We start from the raw sequence: 21,696 nt of genomic DNA on the forward strand, positions 1-21,696 counted from the left end.
TTTAGAGTGTGTATACTAGCTAATTATTCTGTGCTAGTGAAATATAAACTGTTTTTGTGTATTTAATACCAGGTTTCATCGATGCCAGCTTTTTAATACTATTAAAAAAAATGCCTGATTTGGAACAGCTGTATGGGTTGCATCCTCGACACTTAGAACGACGGCGAGTAAGAGGGCATGTTGCATTCAGCATTCCTGGTGTACTTGAAGCTTTGCAAGCCTGCCCAAATCTATTGGCAAGTAAAAATAAACTTCCAACAAGTGATATGTAATTAATCTTCAATTAGCTAACCTATATCACACAAGTACAACAATTTTTTTAAACTTGGTATACAGAGGGCAAAAATCGGGTTTAATAATAAATTGATATTTATAATCTGCATGGAATAGAGAAAAATGGCACAGACTTGATGTTTGCAGTTGCTAACTATAGGTAATGTGGCTACTGTTACCATATAGTCTTGATTATTAGAATTTCCCTCATGCTGTATTGAATTCCATTCTAAATCAGCTCACTTTTCTTAATCCTTGTTAAATATCGCAAGGTGCTAAACAGTCTAGCCTCATTATAACATTCCCTCCAATTTAAATATGCAATGTCTACGTGTATTTGTATTGCTGGCTGATTTCCATAAAGTACTCTGTAGCCTGCTGTGTACACTCATTTGGGAGGAAGCTAAATCAGTTGCCGTCACAATTGTGATGGCAAAATTACTGGTTGAGTGAATAGATCTCTGGGCCACAGACTGATATAAGTTGCATCGTGAAACTAGTGTTTTCTGATAGGCTAATCACATGTACTTCCTTCTCTGTTAACAGAATTATCAAGTAAAGACCAATGCCTGTAGCAAAATAGTGAGAATACTTAAAGCAATGGAAAAATCAAAACATTACAACGATGTACTATTGCAGCCAGTTCCCATGAATCTAGTATTATTCTCAATGTATCCCGCTGCCTTTTTTGCGTTAGTTAATGGTACAGTAGTTAAGCATTGGAAATAATATGGCAAGCTCCTAAGCCAAGATTGTATAATATTTGCAGATTTAATTATTTAGAATTAAAAACATAAAATGCTGGAAATACTGAGCAAGCCGGGCAGCATCTGAAAGGTCATTGACCTGAAACATGAACCCTGTTTCTCTCTGCCACAGATACTGCTTCACCTGCTGAATATTTTCAGCATTTTTAAAATTTCAGATTTCCTGCATCTATTGCATTTTGTTTTTGTTTTATTATTCAAAGATGTATTCTGACTGGTTGTATATTGTAATTTGGATTCCAGGAGCCAGCTCCCAACTTATGCTGCTTAGCGGCAGACCTAAATAAAGTTGTCAGAATTCCAATTAAAAGAATGGTAACTTGAAAACAGCTTATGATGAGGCTTCACTGTTTTAGTTTGTGCTTACTGCTGTTGTAGTGGCAAATATTTTGAGAAACTATGTGAAGGTTAATCTCAAAAATAGGTGCTGAAGATTGGTTTGAGATTTCAATAGTAAGTAGGTGAGGGAGTAATTTACTAAACCCAAGTAAAAAATTACCCTCTAACATTAGCAAGGGAGTAATTTATTTCTTAGGTTCAAAATAAACCTTGCTAGATCAGTTGGAATCAAAAGAATACTAGAAGAAATTCCGTTTCTCCACAGTAGAATACTCTTTCCAGAAATTTGCTGAAAATTGCATAAATATACATCAACTGAATTATATAATTTACTATCAAGTGTTTTAGATTTGTGACAGTTCAGAACTATGCAAATCTAAGTGAACTTATTGTAGTGTGTTCTTTGGCTGTTAAATATATTATGAAATTCTTGTTTCCTCAGTATCTTTGTTTTGTTTTTGACTTTGGCAGGGTGTAGAAACTTCCCATTTAGAATTAGTAGAAGCCATCTGGAATTACATGCCACAGGTCCACATCTTGGGAAAGTTTCGAAATCGTAATGGTGCTTTCCCAATCCCTCCAGAAAACAAACTAACAATTCCAGTAGGAGTCAAGATACAAACACTTCACCTAGTTGGTAAGCAGTGTTTTATGCATGTGGTTTTCAGTGAAGAATAAAGGATTTCTTTTAAAATCTGTTGACTGAAACATTTCTGTAAATTTGAATTAATTTATTTTAAATTTCTTTCTTTTTAGGAGTAAATGTTCCTGAAATTCCTTGTGTTCCAATGTTGAGACACCTGTATTTGCAATGGGTCCGACTAACCAAACCTCAGCCTTTTAAAGACTTTCTCTGTGTCAGTTTACGCACTTTTGTAATGCGGAATTGTGCAGGTATAAAGGAAGAGTAATTTCATTATCGATGTTCTACTGTACAGAAAATGGTTATTTCTTTAGAACATTTTTTCCAAATTACATAAAGTGCACTCTTGTTATTACAAGCCATAGATAATTAGTAATAAAGCATGATTTGTGCTTACAGTATAAAGAAAATGTTTTTGAAATTTAAAAAAAATCCATTTGCTGTGTTGCATTTTGTAGGTCCCACCAATTCCTTAAAGTATGTTCCATTAGTGACTGGGCTAGCTTCAGCAAGGAACTTAGAACATCTTGAACTAGTTCGAGTACCTTTTCTTGGAGGACTGATTCAACATGTAGTTGAGGACAGCTCAAGATCAGGTATGTGACTTGATATTATGCCCAAAAATAGGCTAATGTGACAAAAGTTTTGATTTTGTGGCTTTTAAACAACCAAAGCACAATTACTTTATTTTTTTATCAGCCAGTTAAAACTAAAGTTTTGCATTAAGCATATTCTTACAGAATGTTACAAGTTTGTTATAGTTTCCCTGGTAACAGGAAGTCGGGGGAACATTTATGGGATATAAAAAGGGCTGTTCTGTTCATGTGAATAATTAGAAAATTTCATGACATTGTCAGGCTTATGATTTGAGAAGAAATGAGTTGATGTTCCTGAGAAACTGTAGGCCTGCAAGTCAACTTCAGTAGTAATGCAAAATGGGTGGTAGTGGATTGATTGCCTGATATACACCCTTTCCATTTTTCTTTTTATTTGAGTAGCATGTTTAATGAATGGCTGATTTGCTACCCAACCCTTTTTGCACCTTTGCTAAGTTGAATTCCACTTTTTATGTAAGGAAAAGAATTACAACAGATTTCTTTTAAGCTATTTAAGATTGCAATCTTGTACTTTTCTCTACTGGTGAGTTATTTAAGACTGCAATAAATAGACAGCATATTAATGGTAGATTATCTTTTGTTCTCTATTTAATTAATAAATTCACTTTGTGTAATAAACTTTAAATGAGGTCTGATGTGATACTCTGCAGCTCTCGAAGATTGAAATGAGATTTTGTGGAGGCATAAGATAGTCCAGTACCTAAAAGCAATTACTCAGCAGGATTTGCTGTCCATTTACCCAGGTGCGTTATCAAAATAACTTGCATAGATCTCAGGTTAAGGATAGGCATTCTCCAAAGGTACAAGCTGATGGATTTGCCCATGAGAGTGGTATGAGAGCTGGAATGATCTGGGGTAAAATGGTTAGAAAAGACCTAATTAAAAAATATATAAATAGCTGAGTCAAAGCTTATGCTGCTCCAGAAATGCACCTCTTTAAAAATATATATTCTTCTTGATATAGGTGGTTTCCGAAATCTACATACTATTGTATTTGGAGCATGCAAAAATGCACTAGAAGTGGACCTTGGCTACCTCATTATCACTGCTGCACGTAGGTGAGTTTATGCAACATATGCCATAAATGACTTAGTTAGGGATAAGGTGCACCTATAGAGGACAGTGCCATAACATACAAGATCACAACAAAATGTATGTTATCTCAAATCCCATTTCCTAAACAGAATTTAAAGATGTCACAAATGCATCTTGGATATTAAGAGAAAGGAAAAGATTCCAAGTGATTGTGAAAAATGTGATTTGTGTGAGCTTTGTTGCCAATAATTTATTCTTATTTCAGTGCTGTTCTGTTGTTTGTTCTACATGTGATGATTTTTAATTATGTTATTTACTACAAAGTAATGATTTAATTGGCACGTTATTCCACCAAGTTGAAAAATTTGTGAAGTTGCATAAGATTTGATTTTCTGGAATTTGTATTGAAGTTTCGTAAGTTAATTTCTTGCACAATATTATAAAAATAACCTTTTTAAGGTAAGAAACATCAGCAATGCAGTTACTTTGTGACAGTACAGAACAGGATAGATCCTTGGGTAGTAAACAGGCAAAGAAAAAACAAGCTGAAAGCCTATTTCCAGTGATAGAAGGACAGAGATTGAAAAGCCTTGTAGAGTCAGTACAAGAGGGGATAAGACGTTCCTGTAAATTCATTGTTTCTAATAGTGACACTTGGGAAGCAAAGTTTAGCTTGAGCCGCCTTTGCTGGAAGTCTAACTTGATAAATTTTAGGAATCAGGCACTGCTAACTACATAGTATCATAGAAATTATGGTTACAGAATAAAGCTATTTGACTAGTTGTTCTGGTGCTAGCAATCCACTGGTGCTTTGTATTAAAATGTTTTCTTTTCTTTGCCTGCCCCCTTTTAATACCACCTTCAATGGTTTATCCAGTTAATTTTTATATAGACCCCACTGTGTTATTAGTGCCACTTGGGAGTAATTCATTTGCATTGTAATGATCTTTTACATGAAAAAGAATTGAAACCTTTTTGCCCACACCTCATGCTTCTAATACTGATTCATCACTTGAGTGGAAACATCTTTCGCTATTTGGCTCTGATTTGTCACTCTGCTTGTGAGACATCTATTATTGGAAGACCAGAAGCTTCCTCCATTCAAATAATGGGAAGACCGAAGTCATTGGGCAGAATTTTGCTCTTGGCTTGTGGGATCAGTGGGGGCGGTCCAGAAGCCGACAGCCACCCGTGATCGATAGCGCACCGCAATTTTACGCTAGCGGACCAATTAAGGCCCACCCAGTGTGATACGCGAGCAGCAGCGCTTGGCCTGCTTACCCTCCTTCCCCCACCCGCACAGAGCTGCCTCAGGGAGATGAAGAATATATTGAAAACATTATTAGACAACAAGAAAAATTAATAAAACGTCCCCTAATGTGACTGTCACATGAGCAGGAACATGTTTTTCATTAAAAATTAAAGTTTGTGTTTCATTTGTATTTGCTTTTGGAAACCTCATTCCACTCATGGATGAGGTTTCCAAAAAAATGCAGAGGCCCCTTGGCCTTTTTGTCTGCCCTTCAACTTTTAGGTTGAACGGGCAGTGAAAAATTCAGGACAGTTGATTACTTAATGGCCTTAATAGGCCTTTTAATTGTCGGCGGGCATGCTGCTGGCTCTGGCGTGCGCCCGCCAGCTAAACTATCACGCGACTACACGCTGACATCAGCACGTAGTTAATCTCCTCCCAAGGCTAGGCCAGTTTTTCTAGACCTAGAAGGTGGGGATGTTGACTTATGGGAGGGGCCACTCTCACATCCACATCATGTAGAGCTAAAATGGTGCAGCCTGTTTTGTCTCTATAGATGTGTTTAAATGCAGTGAGCACCCTTGTCAGGTCTCACTGTTCTGCATTTAGATGGTCAATATAGGACAGAATTTAGCTCTTGTCGGGTGGGCTCAGCTGGGCTGGTGAGTGAGGGCAGTCAGGAAGCTGACCGCTGCCCACGGTGGAAGCTGGAAAGCGATTTCACGCCGGTGGACCAATTAAGGCCCGCCCAGCATGAAACGCGAGGGGCAGCACTCAGCACTGCTTGTGGGGGGGGGGAGGGTGAGTGCAAACTTCGCATATGCGTGCAAGTGCGCACTTCGGAATCTCTGAGGCACAGAGCTGCCTCAGGGAGATGAAGAGTTTTTAAAAAAATTATATATGAAGAATTGAAAAATGTAATAAAACATCTCCTCATGTGACTGTCACATGAGCAGGGACGTTATTAATTATATTTTAATACTTTTATTTTATTTTTATTTGCTTTGGGAAACCTCATCCTGCCCGTGGATAAGGTTTCCAAAAAATTGCAAAGGCCACTTGGTCTTTTCGCCTGCAAAATATGTAACTTAATTGATTTTTTAATAGCCTTAACCGACCTTTTAATTGTGCTGGCCACCAAAATATCACCCGACTGCACGTTGACATCAGGGTGCTTGCCCCAACATCAACGCGCGTCATTTCACGCTCGAGCGGGTCAGGCATGCGCCCGCCCACCAAGTTGAAAATCTTGTCCATGGTGTCCAATTTTGCTAGAATTTCTGTGTTTGCTGGCCAGACAGTAGGGGGTTTAATGGTGGGCCTTGATCACATCTCCCTCCAATTTGTTCCTCTCATCCTTCAGATTTGTTGTTATTGGACCAATCATTACCTGCTTGTCCCCTTCTTGGCTGTAATATTATTTTATTGTGTTGACATGACACAGCCTTAGCTTTTTCCTGTGGTCTAGGCTATCAGTTAAGTAGTTTACCTCCTCGAGCTTTTTTGCTACTCTGTATGGGCCACTGAACTGTGCATTTAGGGGCTCACCCTGTATTGGTAGGAGTATGAGCGCATAGCCTCCTGGCTGAAAGGTTCATGTTTCTTTTCATTGCTGTTTGGGAGATTTTTTGTGTTCTCGAGCCACATTACAGGCTCTCGTGAGTCGCTCAGGGAATACTGTTACGTAGTCTAACATGGAGACTTCCTCCTTCAGTTTGAAAAGTCTCCCTTTGATTTGTTGCATAGGACCTCTCACTTCTGGTCCATAAACAAATTCAAACAGAGTAAAACCGGTGGACTCAATGAGGGAGTCTGTGGTAGCGAACAGAAGGAAACCTAGTACTTTATCCCAGTCATGGTGGTACTGGTGGCAGTATGTCCTGACCCTTGTTTTTAGGGTCTGGTGGTACCGTTCTTGAGTTCCCTGTGACTGCAGATGATAACCTGAGGACTTCAGCTCCCAGGTTACCCATGACTTCTTGGAATATTCGGGACATAAAATTTGAGCCCTGATCTGACTGGATCTCAGTGGGCATTCCATACCGTGGTGGTAAAGAATTGTGTTGATTCCCCTATCACTATTTTGGCAGATATGGTTCTCAGGGAACAGCGTCTGGAAAGCAGGAAGCCACATCCCTGATGGTAAGAATACACTGGTAGCCCCATTCTATTTTGGGCAGGGCCCCACACAGTCCACTAGCACTTTGAATGGTTCTCCGAAAGCCGGCACAAGAATCGTAGATGCAGATTTTATTGCAGGCTGGGGTTTTCCCACAACCTGACAGGTGTGGCAGGTTCTGCAAAACCATACTACATCCTTGTGGAAGTGTGGCCACTATAAATGCCGGCTGATGTGTGCTTGGGTTTTCCGTATACCAACATGCCCAGCCATCAGGATTTTGTTTGCTAGCCTTGATATTTTCCCTTGGTGGATGTACTACTTGGTGGATCACTGTCCATTCCTTGTTTGTGGGTCTGTGAGGGGGGCCTCCACTTCTCCTTATTTTTCATATGGTTGCATTCAGGGATTGCCTCTGCCTCAGCTTCAGTTTGGGCAGCCTGAGTTAACTCTTTTAACAACGGGTCGGTTTGCTGAGCTGCAACCAGGGAAGACCTACATATTATAAAAGCAAAATACTGCGGATACTGGAAATCTAGAGCAAAAACAAAAATACCTGGAAAAACTCTGCAGGTCTGACAGCATCTGCAGAGAGGAATACAGTTGATGTTTCGAGTCCGTATGACCCTTCATCAGAACTAAGGTAAAAGAAAGTTCTGATGAAGGGTCATAGGACTCGAAACGTCAACTGTATTCCTCTCCACAGATGCTGTCAGACCTGCTGAGCTTTTCCAAGACCTACAAAATTACCTCCTTAGGTCCCCTAGACTCCCGAGAAAGGTCTCAGATAACCAGGCAGTAGGGTCACCTGTATGCAATGCCACTTTAGCCTCCTCTGACAGAGTCTGTCTGGCCAAAGACCCGTTACCACACAGTTAGGGAAGTGCCAGGCACCTTCTCTTGCAGCTGTTCTGAGTCCCTGATGTTGGTCAACTTCTCTGAGACAACTGGGGATGCTATTATTTCTGATCCCACCAGGTCATTGCCGAGGAGCAGGTCAACTCCATCCACAGACAACCTGGGAATGACTCCCACAATCACCAGTCCTGACAAAAGACTGTACTCCAAGTGCATCTGATATAAGGGATGGGCATGTACTCTCCTTCAATACCCTTTACCAACACCTGGGCACTTACTGCACTCTCTGGTAGAAAAGTCTTCCCGGCAATAGAGTTCAGCTGGCCCCTGTATCCTTCAGTGTCGCAAGAGGCTTACTCACCTTGCTCTGGAGAAATGTGGCCACTCTTCCGTCTGCTACAAAATCCTTGTGAGTCAAGGACCTACCTGCAATCACTAGTGTGTTTACAAGGATTTGCTGCCACAGTCAGAACCGTATGCTCAGGTCTGCTATGCTCTCTGTCTGACACCCATTTTCTGCCCAAGTTTGTGTGCCCCAACAAATCCTACGGGTTTTTCCCGTAACCCCTAGTAATCAGCACAGAGGTGTCCTGCTTTGTGCTGTTAGAACACATGGGCTCCTTGGCCTCACTCCTCTTCTCAGCACCATCCTTTCTGGCCTGAGGAGGGCCCCCTATATTTCCAGCTGTTCCTTTTCACACATGGATGCTCAGTTTCCTATCACTCTCCCACCCTCTATCCTTCTCATTTGGCTGGGGGTGACTAGGGAAGGGTTTCCTTTAGGATGAGGGTTTGTGGACAAGATCATTATCATCGGCTAGGGTTGCTGCCTGACTGGTCTCTGTTACTCTCTATTCCGCTGTGAGTTCTTATCGGGAAGGGTATAGAGATTTTGAACTCCTCGAGGAGAATTATTTCACGAAGGCTTTCATAGGTGGCCTCAATTTTAGTGCCTGGACTCACCGGTCAAATGCGAGTTGCCTAAGCCAGTCGACTTCCAGTATCTCTGGTCAGGCCGTTTCCTGAGAGTACGAAATTTCTGATGGTACATCTCATGGAACAAATGGGACATTTCGGGGTGCCATAAAGGGGAGGACACACATTACCAAATTTCAAAATGACCCAGATACCGGATGCAAGCATCAGTGCAATGGAAAGATTAAAGACAGGCAGAATGAGGATGAAAGCATCTTTAGCAGATCTGGCTATCACAACAGGAAACAGAATTGAAATAGCAATAATAGGCAAATACATACCAAAAATGCCTAAAGAACGGTTAATAGGTGCTTCAGGAGTGACTGGAAATATCGTTATGGAATGAAAGGGTTCTCAAAATGATAAATGACAGTAATGAAGATAATGAGGAATTTGAACAAATTGTACTGGCCACAAGAAATTTTAGTCCTGTGATGAATGTGTTGGTCGCAGACTCCTCTGTGCAGTGCTGGATAACATTTACACTTCAGTATGTGGAACAGATTAGTTAATATGTTACTTTGATCATTAAGTTGTGAGGATCAACACAAGGTTAAAGAATACATAATTACTATTTCCTTTAAATTTGGTGATGACATCACATTGTGATCACTAAAGAGAGTTGTAATTTCATGTAAAAAAGTTGGATTAAGTCACTTTCTGAGTACTGATGTAGTCTCTAGCACAAAACCTATGTTGTTGAGTAAATCTGAAAAAGCATAAGTGAAACTTGATATGGAGCATGATAAGGCAACTATTTCTGGAAAGTCGTTGGATTTGCAGTTTACCCATTCAGGACATTTATTGTATCCCCTTAACAAAACCTGCTGTTTTTCAAAACAAAAACAGAATTACCTGGAAAAACTCAGCAGGTCTGGCAGCATCGGCGGAGAAGAAAAGAGTTGACGTTTCGAGTCCTCATGACCCTTCGACAGAACTTGAGTTCGAGTCCAAGAAAGAGTTGAAATATAAGCTGGTTTAAGGTGTGTGGGGGGTGGGGGGGGCGGGGAGAGAGAGAGAAGTGGAGGGGGTTGGTGTGGTTGTAGGGACAAACAAGCAGTGATAGAAGCAGATCATCAAAAGATGTCACCAACAATAGAACAAAAGAACACATAGGTGTCAAAGTTGGTGATATTATCTAAACGAATGTGCTGATTAAGAATGGATGGTAGGGCACTCTGGTGATAGACTGTCCACCAATATCCATTACAAACCCACCGACTCCCACAGCTACCTCGACTACAACTCCTCACACCCCGCTTCCTGTAAGGACTCCATCCCATTCTCTCAGTTCCTTCACCTCCGTCGCATCTGTTCTGATGATGCTACCTTCAAAAACAGTTCCTCTGACATGTCCTCCTTCTTCCTTAACCGAGGTTTTCCACCCACGGTCGTTGACAGGGCCCTCAACCGTGTCCGGCCCATCTCCCGTGCATCCGCCCTCACGCCTTCTCCTCCCTCCCAGAAACATGATAGGGTCCCCCTTGTCCTCACTTATCACCCCACCAGCCTCTGCATTCAAAGGATCATCCTCCGCCATTTCCGCCAACTCCAGCATGATGCCACCACCAAACACATCTTCCCTTCACCCCCCCTATCGGCATTCCGTAGGGATCGTTCCCTCCGGGACACCCTGGTCCACTCCTCCATCACCCCCTACTCCTCAACCCCCTCCTATAGCAGCACCCCATGCCCACGCAAAAGATGCAACACCTGTCCCTTCACTTCCTCTCTCCTCACCGTCCAAGGGCCCAAACACTCCTTTCAAGTGAAGCAGCATTTCACTTGCATTTCCCCCAACTTAGTCTACTGCATTCGTTGCTCCCAATGTGGTGGTCTCTACATTGGAGAGACCAAACGTAAACTGGGCAACCGCTTTGCAGAACACCTGCGGTCTGTCCGCAAGAATGACCCAAACCTCCCTGTCGCTTGCCATTTTAACACTCCACCCTGCTCTATTGCCCACATGTCTGTCCTTGGCTTGCTGCATTGTTCCAGTGAAGCCCAACACAAACTGGAGGAACAACACCTCATCTTCCGACTAGGCACTTTACAGCCTTCCGGACTGAATATTGAATTCAACAACTTTCGATCTTGAACTCCCTCCCCCATCCCCACCCCCTTTCTGCTTCCCCCTTCCTTTTGTTTTTTTCCAATAAATTATATAGATTTTTCTTTTCCCACCTATTTTTAAATATTTTAAAATCTTTTATGCTCTCCCCACCCCCACTAGAGCTATATCTTGAGTGCCCTACCATCCATTCTTAATTAGCACATTCGTTTAGATAATATCACCAACTTTAACACCTATGTGTTCTTTTATTCCATTGTTGGTGACATCTTTTGATGATCTGCTTCTATCACTGCTTGTTTGTCTCTACAACCACACCAACCCCCTCCACTTCTCTTTCTCTCTCTCTCTCTGCGCCCCCCCCATACACCTTAAACCAGCTTATATTTCAACTCTTTCTTGGACTCGAACTCAAGTTCTGTCGAAGGGTCATGAGGATTCGAAACGTCAACTCTTTTCTTCTCCGCCGATGCTGCCAGACCTGCTGAGTTTTTCCAGGTAATTCTGTTTTTGTTTTGGATTTCCAGCATCCGCAGTTTTTTTGTTTTTATCTCTGCTGTTTTTCATCAGTGTGTTAGACAAGTATTAATGGCATCAGGTAATAAGAACCAGAGGAAAAAAACATTTGTCTTAAAAATTGCACTGGAATTTCCTTGTGCTACTTGTCAAACATCTTGCTAAAAATTGCAGGTTGATGAGGAGTACACAAGGCTAATAGAAGAGAAGTGTGAAATCATTGCCACATTCTATTGTAAGCTTTCCATTAGCATGTGACTTTAACAAGATAGTTGCCATGGATCTAAAGGTATGGGACAATTAACTATTTTCATTCTTCATTTTGTAGACCTGGTGACTAGATTATCTACAATCTTTTTCACCATAATACTTATTAAAGACAAAAGAATTATTACAGACAAAAATTTGGAAAAATGAATGGGGAGCAGACTTAATTACCAGCTGAGTTCCTGACTAATAATGGGGGAGAATTTTCCAACCATTTCAGAGACATGTGAAAATATGAGCATCATGGTCATGAACACCATAACTGAAAATCCTTTCGACAATGGACTTGCAGTGATTGATGAAATGGTACATGAAATTTTATTTGATCCACCAGTCTGCAAGTTGACAACTGCCTTAGTATGGCTGATTCATGCAAAGAATTCACTCATGATGGTTGCATGATATAGTTCCCCATCAATTAGCCTTTGGGTGAAAATCCAAATTGCCTTCTGTCCTGTGAGATAGTCGTCCTGAGCTAGAAGGTACCATTTTAGTATTAGTAACACTTTTTCCGCACGTTTGAATGCTTTACGTACAGGGGGATGGGTTTTCATCAAAGCTGAGGCCTGAGAAAATGCAGAAAGCTCTTAGATCATTTGAGATTGAATTTAATTTGTGAGATTTGGTGTCTTACAAAGGAAAGGGTCATAGGGAATGGAAAAGCCTGGGATGGTAATGGGTATTTATCTCTGTCACCTAGCTGGATTTCTACTGATAAAGCCCTTGCAGATGGTATTTATAAGATTAAAGCAAGGCTACTTGCTATGGGTTTTGAAGAGTGACTGGGTGATTCAGATATTTTTTTAACTCAATCATGGGATGTGGGCATCGTTGGTTAGGCCAGCATTTATTGTCCATCCCTAATTGCCCTTGAGAAGGTGGTGGTGAACTGCCATCTTGAACCTCTGCAGTCCCTGTGGCGTAGGTACACTCACAGTACTGTTAGGGAGGGAACTAACCTTAATCTTTTTAGCTCCCTTGGTCGCATATTCATGGGAACATAGGTCAGTTGACGTAAAAGCCACATTTCTGCTGGGTAATACTTTTCAGAGAGAACTGTTCCCGAAACCACCAGAAGATGCAGCAGCTGCAGGAGGAAGATATGGAAATGTTCCTATGGCTCGAATGATGCTTCCAGTGTGTGCTATTTTTCGGTGAGACCTGTTTTCTGTTCAACTAAAAGTATACCCTGCAATGATTCCTTGGTATTTTGATAAACATTTTTGGGCAACTTTTAGACACCTTCATGATGCTTGTTAATTTCTTTTGGGGTGGTACTGATGAATTTCAAAAATCTTATAAGATTGGAGTAGAATTTAAAATTAGGAGTCAGTGGGGCTTTTAAATATATTGATTTCGATGGTAAGCAGAGGAGATCTGGAACAACTTTAAATCAACAATCTGATTTAGAAAGTACTACTCCCATCCTGGTTAATCATAGTAGGTCATCCAAGATTATATACCTCAAAAAGAGACAAAGCAATTGCAATGCTTGATAGTTCATTTGATTGGGCAGTCAGACTGGACCAAATACTCTATACCCTCTCTAAAGCCCTCCTAAAGTGTGTTCCGTGGAATTGGACAAATTTTGGGGCCTAATCTATGTGTTATATAGGTTCAGATTAATTTATTTGCTTTTGTACTCTATGCCTGTGTTTACAAATCCAAGGACCCTTCTTTAACAGCCTTTTAAACTTTTCCTGCCACCTTTAAAGGCTTATGTACATATACCCCCAGGTGTCTCAGTTCCTGTACTTGCTTTTAAAATTGTACTACAATCGAATATGCTTTTTCCATACATTAGAAAACTGAACAACAACCAAAAACCAAAAGTTTTTTTGAACAACTATGTCATTAATTTGTATATTCATAAAGCGATGCTGTAGTAAGTTAACAGGTGAGAAGTATGGTGTGTGAGAATTGGCAATTAGGAGAAACAACCTAGTATTTGTAGACTATAGCAAGCCTAGGCTTAAGGTATTGTAATGTAAGTAGGCTTAGGCCGACCATATAAACGGTAGCTGTGTCACATCCGAAAATATTTAATACCAAAACACAGTCGGTCCCAGGAGTTTCAGTTAAAGGATAATTGACCAATATTATGTTGAAATTGCCCCCCATTCTCCCTATCAAGATGAATTACTTAATACTTTTCATCTGTCCTCCTGAAGTCTGTTACTATCTTTCTCACTTTTTTTTCTCATTCATTCACGGGATGTGGGTGTCACTGGCTAGGCCAGCATTTATTGCCCATTCCTAATTGCCCTTGAGAAGGTGGTGATGAGCTGCCTTCTTGAACCACTGCAGTCCATGTGGTGTGGGTACACCCACAGTGCTGTTAGGGAGGGAATTCCAGGATTTTGACCCAGCAACAGTGAAGAAACGGCAATATATTTCCAAGTCAGGATGGCGAGTGACTTGGAGGGGATCTTCCATGTGGTGGTGTTCCCATGTATCTGCTGTGCTTGTCCTTCTAGATGGTAGCAGTTGTAGGTTTGAAAGCTGCTGCCTAAGGAGCCTTGGTGAGTTTCTGCAGTGCATCTTGTAGATGGTACACACTGCTGCCACTGTTTGTCGGTGGTGGAGGGAATGAATGTTTGCGGAAGGGATGCCAATCAAGCAGACTGCTTTGTCCAGGATGTTGTCAAACTTCTTGAATGTTGTGGAGCTACATTCATCCAGGCAAGTGGAAAGTATATCTCTCACTCCTGATGTGCCTTGTAGATGGACAGGCTTTGGGGAGTCAGGAGATGAGTTACTCACTGCAGGATCCCTAGCCTCTGACCTGCTCTTGTAGCCACGGTATTTATGTAGTTAGTCCAGTTCAGTTACTGTTCAATTGTAACCACCAGGATGTTGATAGCAGGGGATTCAGTGATGGTAATGCCATTGAATGCCATGGGGCAATGGTTAGATTCTCTCTTCTTGGAGATGGTCATTGCCTAGCACTTGTCTGGCATGAATGTTACTTGTCACTTGTTAGCTCAAGCCTAGATATTGTCCAGGTCATGCTGCATTTGGATATGGACTGCTTCAGTATCTGAGGAGTCACGAATTGTTCTGAACGTTGTGTTATCATCAGTGAACAACCCCACTTTTGACCTTATGGTGGAAGGAAAGTCTTGATGAAGCAGCTGAAGATGTTGGGCCTTGGACACTATCCTGAGGAACTCCTGCAGTGACGTCCTGGAACTGAGATGATTAACCCCCAACAAACATAGCATCTTCCTTTGTATCAGGCATGACTCCAACTAGCGGAGAGTTTTCCCCCTGATTCCCATTGACTCCAGTTTTGCTAGGGCTCCTTGATGACACGCTCAGTCAAATGCTGCCTTGGTGTCAAGCGCAGTCACTCTCACCATATCTCTTGAGTTCAGCTCTTCCGTCCATGCTTCAGCCAAGGCTGTAATGAGGTAAGAAGTTGAGTGACCCTGGCAGAACCCAAACTGCGCATCAGTGAGCAGGTTATTGTTAAGCAATTGTCGCTTGATAGCACTGTTGATGACTCCTTCCACCACTTTACTGATGATCGAGAGTAGGCTGATGGGGTGATAATTGGATTTGTCCTGCTTTTAGTGTACAGGACATACCTGGACAATTTTTCATATTGGTGGGTGATGCCAATGTTGTTGCTACATTTGAATTTTGCGCCATCTTCAAACTTTGAAATTATATCCTGTATATACAAGTCCAGCACATTAATATATATCAGAAATAGCAGTGGCCCTCAGGACACACACTGCACACTTCCCTCAAGCCTGAAAAACAACCATTTGCTTTCTGTCCCTCAGCTAATTTTGAATCCAAGTAGTCATTGTCCCTTGAATCTCACGGGGTTCAATTTTGATCAGTCTGTTATGTGGCACTTTATTGTTGTGGTTCTCAAATTGTGATCTGCCAGTGTCATCGGGTGGAGGCCCGCAGTTGGTCCAAAATGCAAGTTACTGACATGCAATGCCACGGCTCAGGCTATATGAGATAACAGGCCAAGACCCTCATCCCCAATACTCTCAAGATTTATGTTACTGTTGATTGTGCTTGATTAATATAGATGTAAGGTAAGTTTTAGTTTCTCAGGTTATTCTTATTTACAACATTTTTAGAATGTTTCAAATAAATGTGTTGTCTTGGAGCATTAATGTTTATAATATGAAATTGTCTATACTTTTGTTTCTGGCATAAATTAATTTACCTATGACATTTCATTTACAAAAATCACATTATTTTCCCAATAAATTCTGATGAGTTTTTTTCTGGTGGCAAACGAAGGCAAGTGAAGTAGGACAGAAAAGTGGCTTGTGGGGTCTTTTGCCCTGCATAAGTGGTCCATGGCAACAAAGTTTGAGAACTACTGCTTTATTGAATATTTTTGAACGTATTATACACAATTTGAATCTCTCAAACCTCAAAATTTTGAACACTTTCTGGAGTGAATGCTGGCCTAGTTTTTAATCCTCTTTATAGCTATCTATTTACCTCTGGTATTATTCTAGTGAATCTACATTACACTATTTCAATAGCTTGAATATTCTTTCTGTAATGGAAAGCCTAAAACTACATACTGTACCCTAGATTGTGGCACAGAAAGTGTCTTATGCAGATTGAATAGAAAAACAAGGATGTGATAAATCAGTGTTCTATTTCCTTAAAAGTATTTTTGATTTTTTTATGGTTGATTCCTTCCTCAATCATACTTTTAAAGACCTGAATATCTGCATTTCCAGAATCTGTGTTCTCTGTTGTTATCCTTTATAAGTTTACCATTTTGAGTATAATTTTATTGCGAAAAAAACCTTACAATTAAATCTATTTTATTTGGTATATACATATTTCATTTAGTTATCACTGTAGAGTTTACTACATAGATTCAAGATAAGTGGCAGAAGGTGTAGGGGGGACATGAGGAAGAACTTTTTTTACGCAGAGGGTAGTGGGTGTCTGGAATTCACTGCCCAAGTTGGTGGTAGAGGCAGAAACTTATAAAAAAGTTTCTTTTAAAAAGTACTTGGATCTGCACCTAAAGTGCTGTAAGCTGCAGGGGTATGGGCCGGGTGCAGGATGGTGTCCTCGGGCTGGCATGAACAAGATGGGCCGAATGGCCTCCTGTGCTGTAACTTTTCTATGGTTCTAAGTGTATACTTAATGTTTGTGTTTAAAATTGTGTTGTCAACTTTGATGCCCAGACTTTAGGAAGAGCATATATACAAAATTGCTGAAAGAGCTTTAGTGCTAATCAGTTTATAGCTTTTTTATGTAAATAAAAGTGGATTTGAGGTTTTTTAAATATATATTTAAAAAAGAGACATGCTGTTGAAGCTTTTCATCTTGCACCCATCAGGACAGCTAGCAAGAAAATACCAGTAATAAAGGGAGCAGCAATTTATGTTTATACTGTATGTGAAGAGAGTGCTGATTGGTTGGCAAGTGGACTCTGATTAGTAGAGGTGTTGCCATGGGGAATGCAGCAGGAAACAGTTCACTGCCAAGTTTTTATTCAGAATTCAAGCCAGGCAGGTCGACTCTGGTCAAGGCATTGCAATCAGAGTTTCACAGCTTCACAGTTCCAATGAACTTTTGCACTTTTTACGCACATTCATGCCTACTTGTAGCAATCCCAAAGGGCACCTGACCTCTCCAAAAGTCTCCTGGGACCATATCCAAATGGGTATCGTACCTCTCCAAAAGGATACCCTACCTCTCCAAAGACCTCCACAAAGTTCAGACCTGCTCCTGCCAGCTCCAACCTGCACACGTTCTGTTTCGCACACCTTGATCATCAAAATTAGACATGAGTGGAGGCATTTGCTGATTTATATGGGCAGGTGACTCTGTGAAATGCGCATGCACAAATCCCAACCTGGGCCCATTCCCATCCCCACGAAAATGGTGGGTACCGTGTTCGGGGGTGAAACCTCCGACTTTCAGCCTTTCCCGATGATTAGATCTGTGTCATAGTCTCAGATTAAACAAACTCTCGCTTTCATCGATGGCATGTCCAGGCACTTCACTGCCTTACATCATCCACGTCTATAGAAAATCCAACACACAATCAAAAAGTGTCCTGGTAGCTTTTAGCCCAAAACTAACCCAGAAATAAAAACTAAGGCCCAGATTTTTGCCATGATAACATCCTGAAGCCAGGATTTCCCATTTTTGCAGGATTGGGAGGAAATCAGCAGCTGCCTCCACTCTCGTAAAAAATGCACCATGTGTGCACATGCTCCTCCTGTCTGCAATTTAAGATTATCAGTCAGGCTTGCAGTGTGGCTCACTTACCCATGCTAGAAGCCATATATATTCACACACAGGATCCTGCCCTTTGCAGGCAGAAGGAGCATGCCCATGCATTGCACCTTTTTCAACTAAACAAAAGCTTGGGGGATAGCCATTCCCTGGTTGTTTCTCTATGGCAATGCCTTGACCAATGAGAGTTGACTTGCCTAGTTTGAATTATGAACAAAAGCTTGGCAGTTAACTGTTTCTTTCTGCATGCCCCATGGCAGTGCTTCTAGCAATCGGAGTCCACTTGACAACCAATCAGCACTCTCTTCTCATGTAGTATTGTTTCCTTTACTTGTTGGTATTTTCTTGCAAGCTGCCTTTATGAGTACAAGAGGAAAAGCTTTGATAGTGTGTCTTTCTTTTTCAGCAATAGTCAAGTTCTGTGCTACCAAATGACTATATATGAGATTGAATAATTAAGGAAATCACAAAGGAACCTGGCACAATCAATAGTCCCTAAATACTGGCCTTGAATATGTAGTGCAACATGGAAAGAAAACAAATGCAATAGGAATAATGTATAGTTTTATTTCACAGGGAAAGATGAAATGCAAATAACAAAATTAAGCTGCACAACAAGGCAATGTTTTTGACACTTGTCCTATAAAAATGTGGTGGATCATCAGATTACTTGAAATGGGAATATCTAAGTATATTTTAAGAGGTCAATAACTTTGCAAGAATTTTGAATTGTTTTGTTCTACTTGCTTTAGGTTACACGAAGTTCGTATTCAACCTTCGCTAACCAAAGATGGAGTTTTCTCGGCACTAAAGATGGCAGAGCTGGAATTTCCCCAGTTTGAAACCCTGCACCTTGGATATGTAGATGAATTTCTATTACAGTGTAAGGATCTAACATTTTTTCTCCTTCCTTCATTGGCGTGATTCAAGACATGACTATGTTCCACCAATGGTGAATAATTCAACTAAGTTTTAGTTGAGTATCAAATGGTAATGGTATTTTTATGGATTTTTTGTTTATAATTTATATACATGATATAATGTGCTAGGAAGTAAAAATCTAAACAACTATTCTGTTCAAACTATGTTAATATATGACTCATCATATTTTCCCTATTTCCAGGTAAGATGACGAATGCTGAATTAGTGAAGCATGGTTTGGCAGATGTGGTAGAGAATCCTGGTATCATCACAGATATTGGGATGAAAGCAGTAAATGAAGTATTTCCTTGCATCAAATACCTAGTTATTTATAATTGTCCCCATCTGCATAATGCACATAACTGGATAACAGGTACAACACTGATTTTAAAAGGTCTTTTGTTGTGTGCCATATAGAAATGTTTGTTTTTGGATACGTTACTCAGACTACAAGAGTCTAAATTCATTGTAGACCATGTATGTAATAGTGCTTGCGCTAAGCAGTTCAGTCATTCTTTTAAAACATATTTAGTGCTAAATTTAAAATATGTATATCTCCTGAATAATATGGATACTTAACTTGAAATGACTTGCAAAGTTATGGTTTTCAAAGTGTAAGTTGATAAGATTCATAATAAAGGAAGACTATTACACCTTATCGAGTATCTCAAATGTTACATTCAAAACATTTTACATGCGCTGAGTTATTTTGAATTGTGGTGTCTTGCATTGGCAAATATTTCATGATTGCAAGTGAAAAAACATGACTTCCTTCCTCAGCACTGTTTTCTTGTAGGAATTAATTCATATTTATGTAATTGCATAATCTCCATACACAGATCAAAATTCAAACTACACCATCATTAATACTAAAAATGGTGCATAAATTTGGGCTGAAGTTTATTATGGATATACACAATGGCATTTATCAAGTTTATTTGTGTTCTTTAAATCATTTCTCAATCTTGGGGTCCACAAGAATGCCTGAAAGGGATGCCAAAAATAACCATTAGAAACTCCTATTTCATCTCTCACCTCAGTTGACCACTCTCCTGACCAATAATCTTTGCCTAATTCTTTCTTCTGGATTAGATATGGCCAGCCTGGTTGGTCATTTTATTTGGCACTTTGGGTAGGTGATACAAAGCCAAACAACGCAACGATTACAGGTGGGTGCAGGTTTGGGGATGTCATTGTGCTTGTGACATGATGGGCAGGATAGTCAGTCCCTGCAAAGAGATAGGGCCAACAGGCAGTATATTGAGGTTATCACCAACAGTATCAAAAAGACTGGATTTGCTCAACTCATTCGGTAAGGAGCAGCAGCCAGTGAGTAATAAATAACCATCAGTAACAATAGATATGAACATAAGAAGTAGTGGACCAGATGGCCCCTCAACCTGCACCGCCATTCAGTACTACCAAAACTGATCAGCTTTAACACCACTTCCTCACCTGCTCCCTATATCCGTTGATTCAATGAGACACCAAAAATCTGTTTATCTCAACCTTAAATATATTCAACAAAATCACTAGAGTCGTCAAAGGAGAACTTTTTGCACAGTCTCAGTTCAGTGGATACCTGTAATAACGAGATTTAGGGCACTTTTTAGATCCTAGTCTGTAATAGTTGGTTTCTCATAAATTTCATTTAAGTTTCACGTCAATTTGAAGGGGATGGTGTTAATATATGTTTAGGTTTTAAATCACCTGTATAATAAAGGCATTTAACATGTGTGTATGTGTGTGTATATGTGGTACTTTTGTTTATTCAAAAATATAACTCAAAATATCACAAGCATTGTGGAATTCTTTCTCAATCATGAGAACCTTGTTACGGGTCCCAACACTGATGCATTACTTCAAGGTTGTTTCCTGAATTGCCGGCTACTTTAATTTGATCGGGCCCTAAATAGCATTGAAATTCACCAAACTGCTCATCTGTGAGGAGGAACGTCTCTTAATACTAGTGTGTCCAATGGAGGCTCTTTTAAGATGTCCCTCACCCTGTTGGTAGGGCACAAAAGCTCGTCATTCACTTGTGACATCTAATTTCCACCCTGTTGCAATGCAGTACTCATTACTGCATTGGAGGTTGTGATCAACTATCAAGTCACATTAAATAAAAAATAATAATTTTTTAATTGTATAACTTTATTATACAGAAGAAAATACTTTGTTATACCAAAGTCCATGGAATTTTTATAATTGGATGGGAGGGAAGCTGAGAGACAAAAGGCTTGAGACCCCTGCTTTAAATTAGGAGAATAAATAGAAATATATCCTGAATATGATGTGATTTTGTTTCTATAATTTCTAGACCATTCACGGTGGAGTCGCTTGGTGGATCTGACGCTTGTTCGTTGCCACGCAATCAAACTGGAGTCATTCAGTCAGTTTGTAGAAATGCTGCCAAGCTTGGAGTTCATTTCATTGGACCAGATGTTTCGGGAACCTCCAAAGGTCTGCTTTGGATTTTGCAAACACCAGGGAATTTATTGATACTATTTACAATTGCTGGCATAACTGTTCGTAACATGCATTTTTTAAATGGAAGTCCTCTCACGTGCAGTGCTTGGGTACTTTAACATTACCCAATGAGAGAACTGATTTCCAAGCTAGCGTATTGCAGATTTGAGACCTAGATCTGCCACAGTTTTATCTACTGGACAACCAATAGCTTCATGAATCCTCAGCATGCTTTTTGGTGGCATACTTCGTGGAAGAGTGATTCACCTAAGTGCATTTTTTTTTTGGGAGTGTGGAAGAGAAGGTTGGGGAAAGAGGATGAGAGAGAGGC

The 21,696-nt window shown here is 40.4% G+C and overlaps 1 protein-coding gene across 4 annotated transcripts in view; it reads left to right on the forward strand.

Annotated features, from left to right (window-relative positions):
- Window positions 1-21,696, forward strand: part of fbxo38 (F-box protein 38) — a 90,661-nt gene that overhangs the window by 19,522 nt on the left and 49,443 nt on the right. For all 4 annotated transcript variants that reach the window (XM_041193840.1, XM_041193839.1, XM_041193838.1 and 1 more), the window contains exons 4-11: window positions 73-236; window positions 1,851-2,016; window positions 2,136-2,273; window positions 2,481-2,618; window positions 3,604-3,697; window positions 18,728-18,858; window positions 19,099-19,269; window positions 21,217-21,359. In XM_041193840.1, the coding sequence (XP_041049774.1) occupies window positions 73-236; window positions 1,851-2,016; window positions 2,136-2,273; window positions 2,481-2,618; window positions 3,604-3,697; window positions 18,728-18,858; window positions 19,099-19,269; window positions 21,217-21,359 (1,145 nt within the window). The remainder of the gene's footprint in view (window positions 1-72; window positions 237-1,850; window positions 2,017-2,135; window positions 2,274-2,480; window positions 2,619-3,603; window positions 3,698-18,727; window positions 18,859-19,098; window positions 19,270-21,216; window positions 21,360-21,696) is intronic.

The sequence above is a fragment of the Carcharodon carcharias genome, chromosome 8 (genome assembly GCF_017639515.1).
Source record: "Carcharodon carcharias isolate sCarCar2 chromosome 8, sCarCar2.pri, whole genome shotgun sequence".
NCBI lineage: Eukaryota > Metazoa > Chordata > Chondrichthyes > Lamniformes > Lamnidae > Carcharodon > Carcharodon carcharias.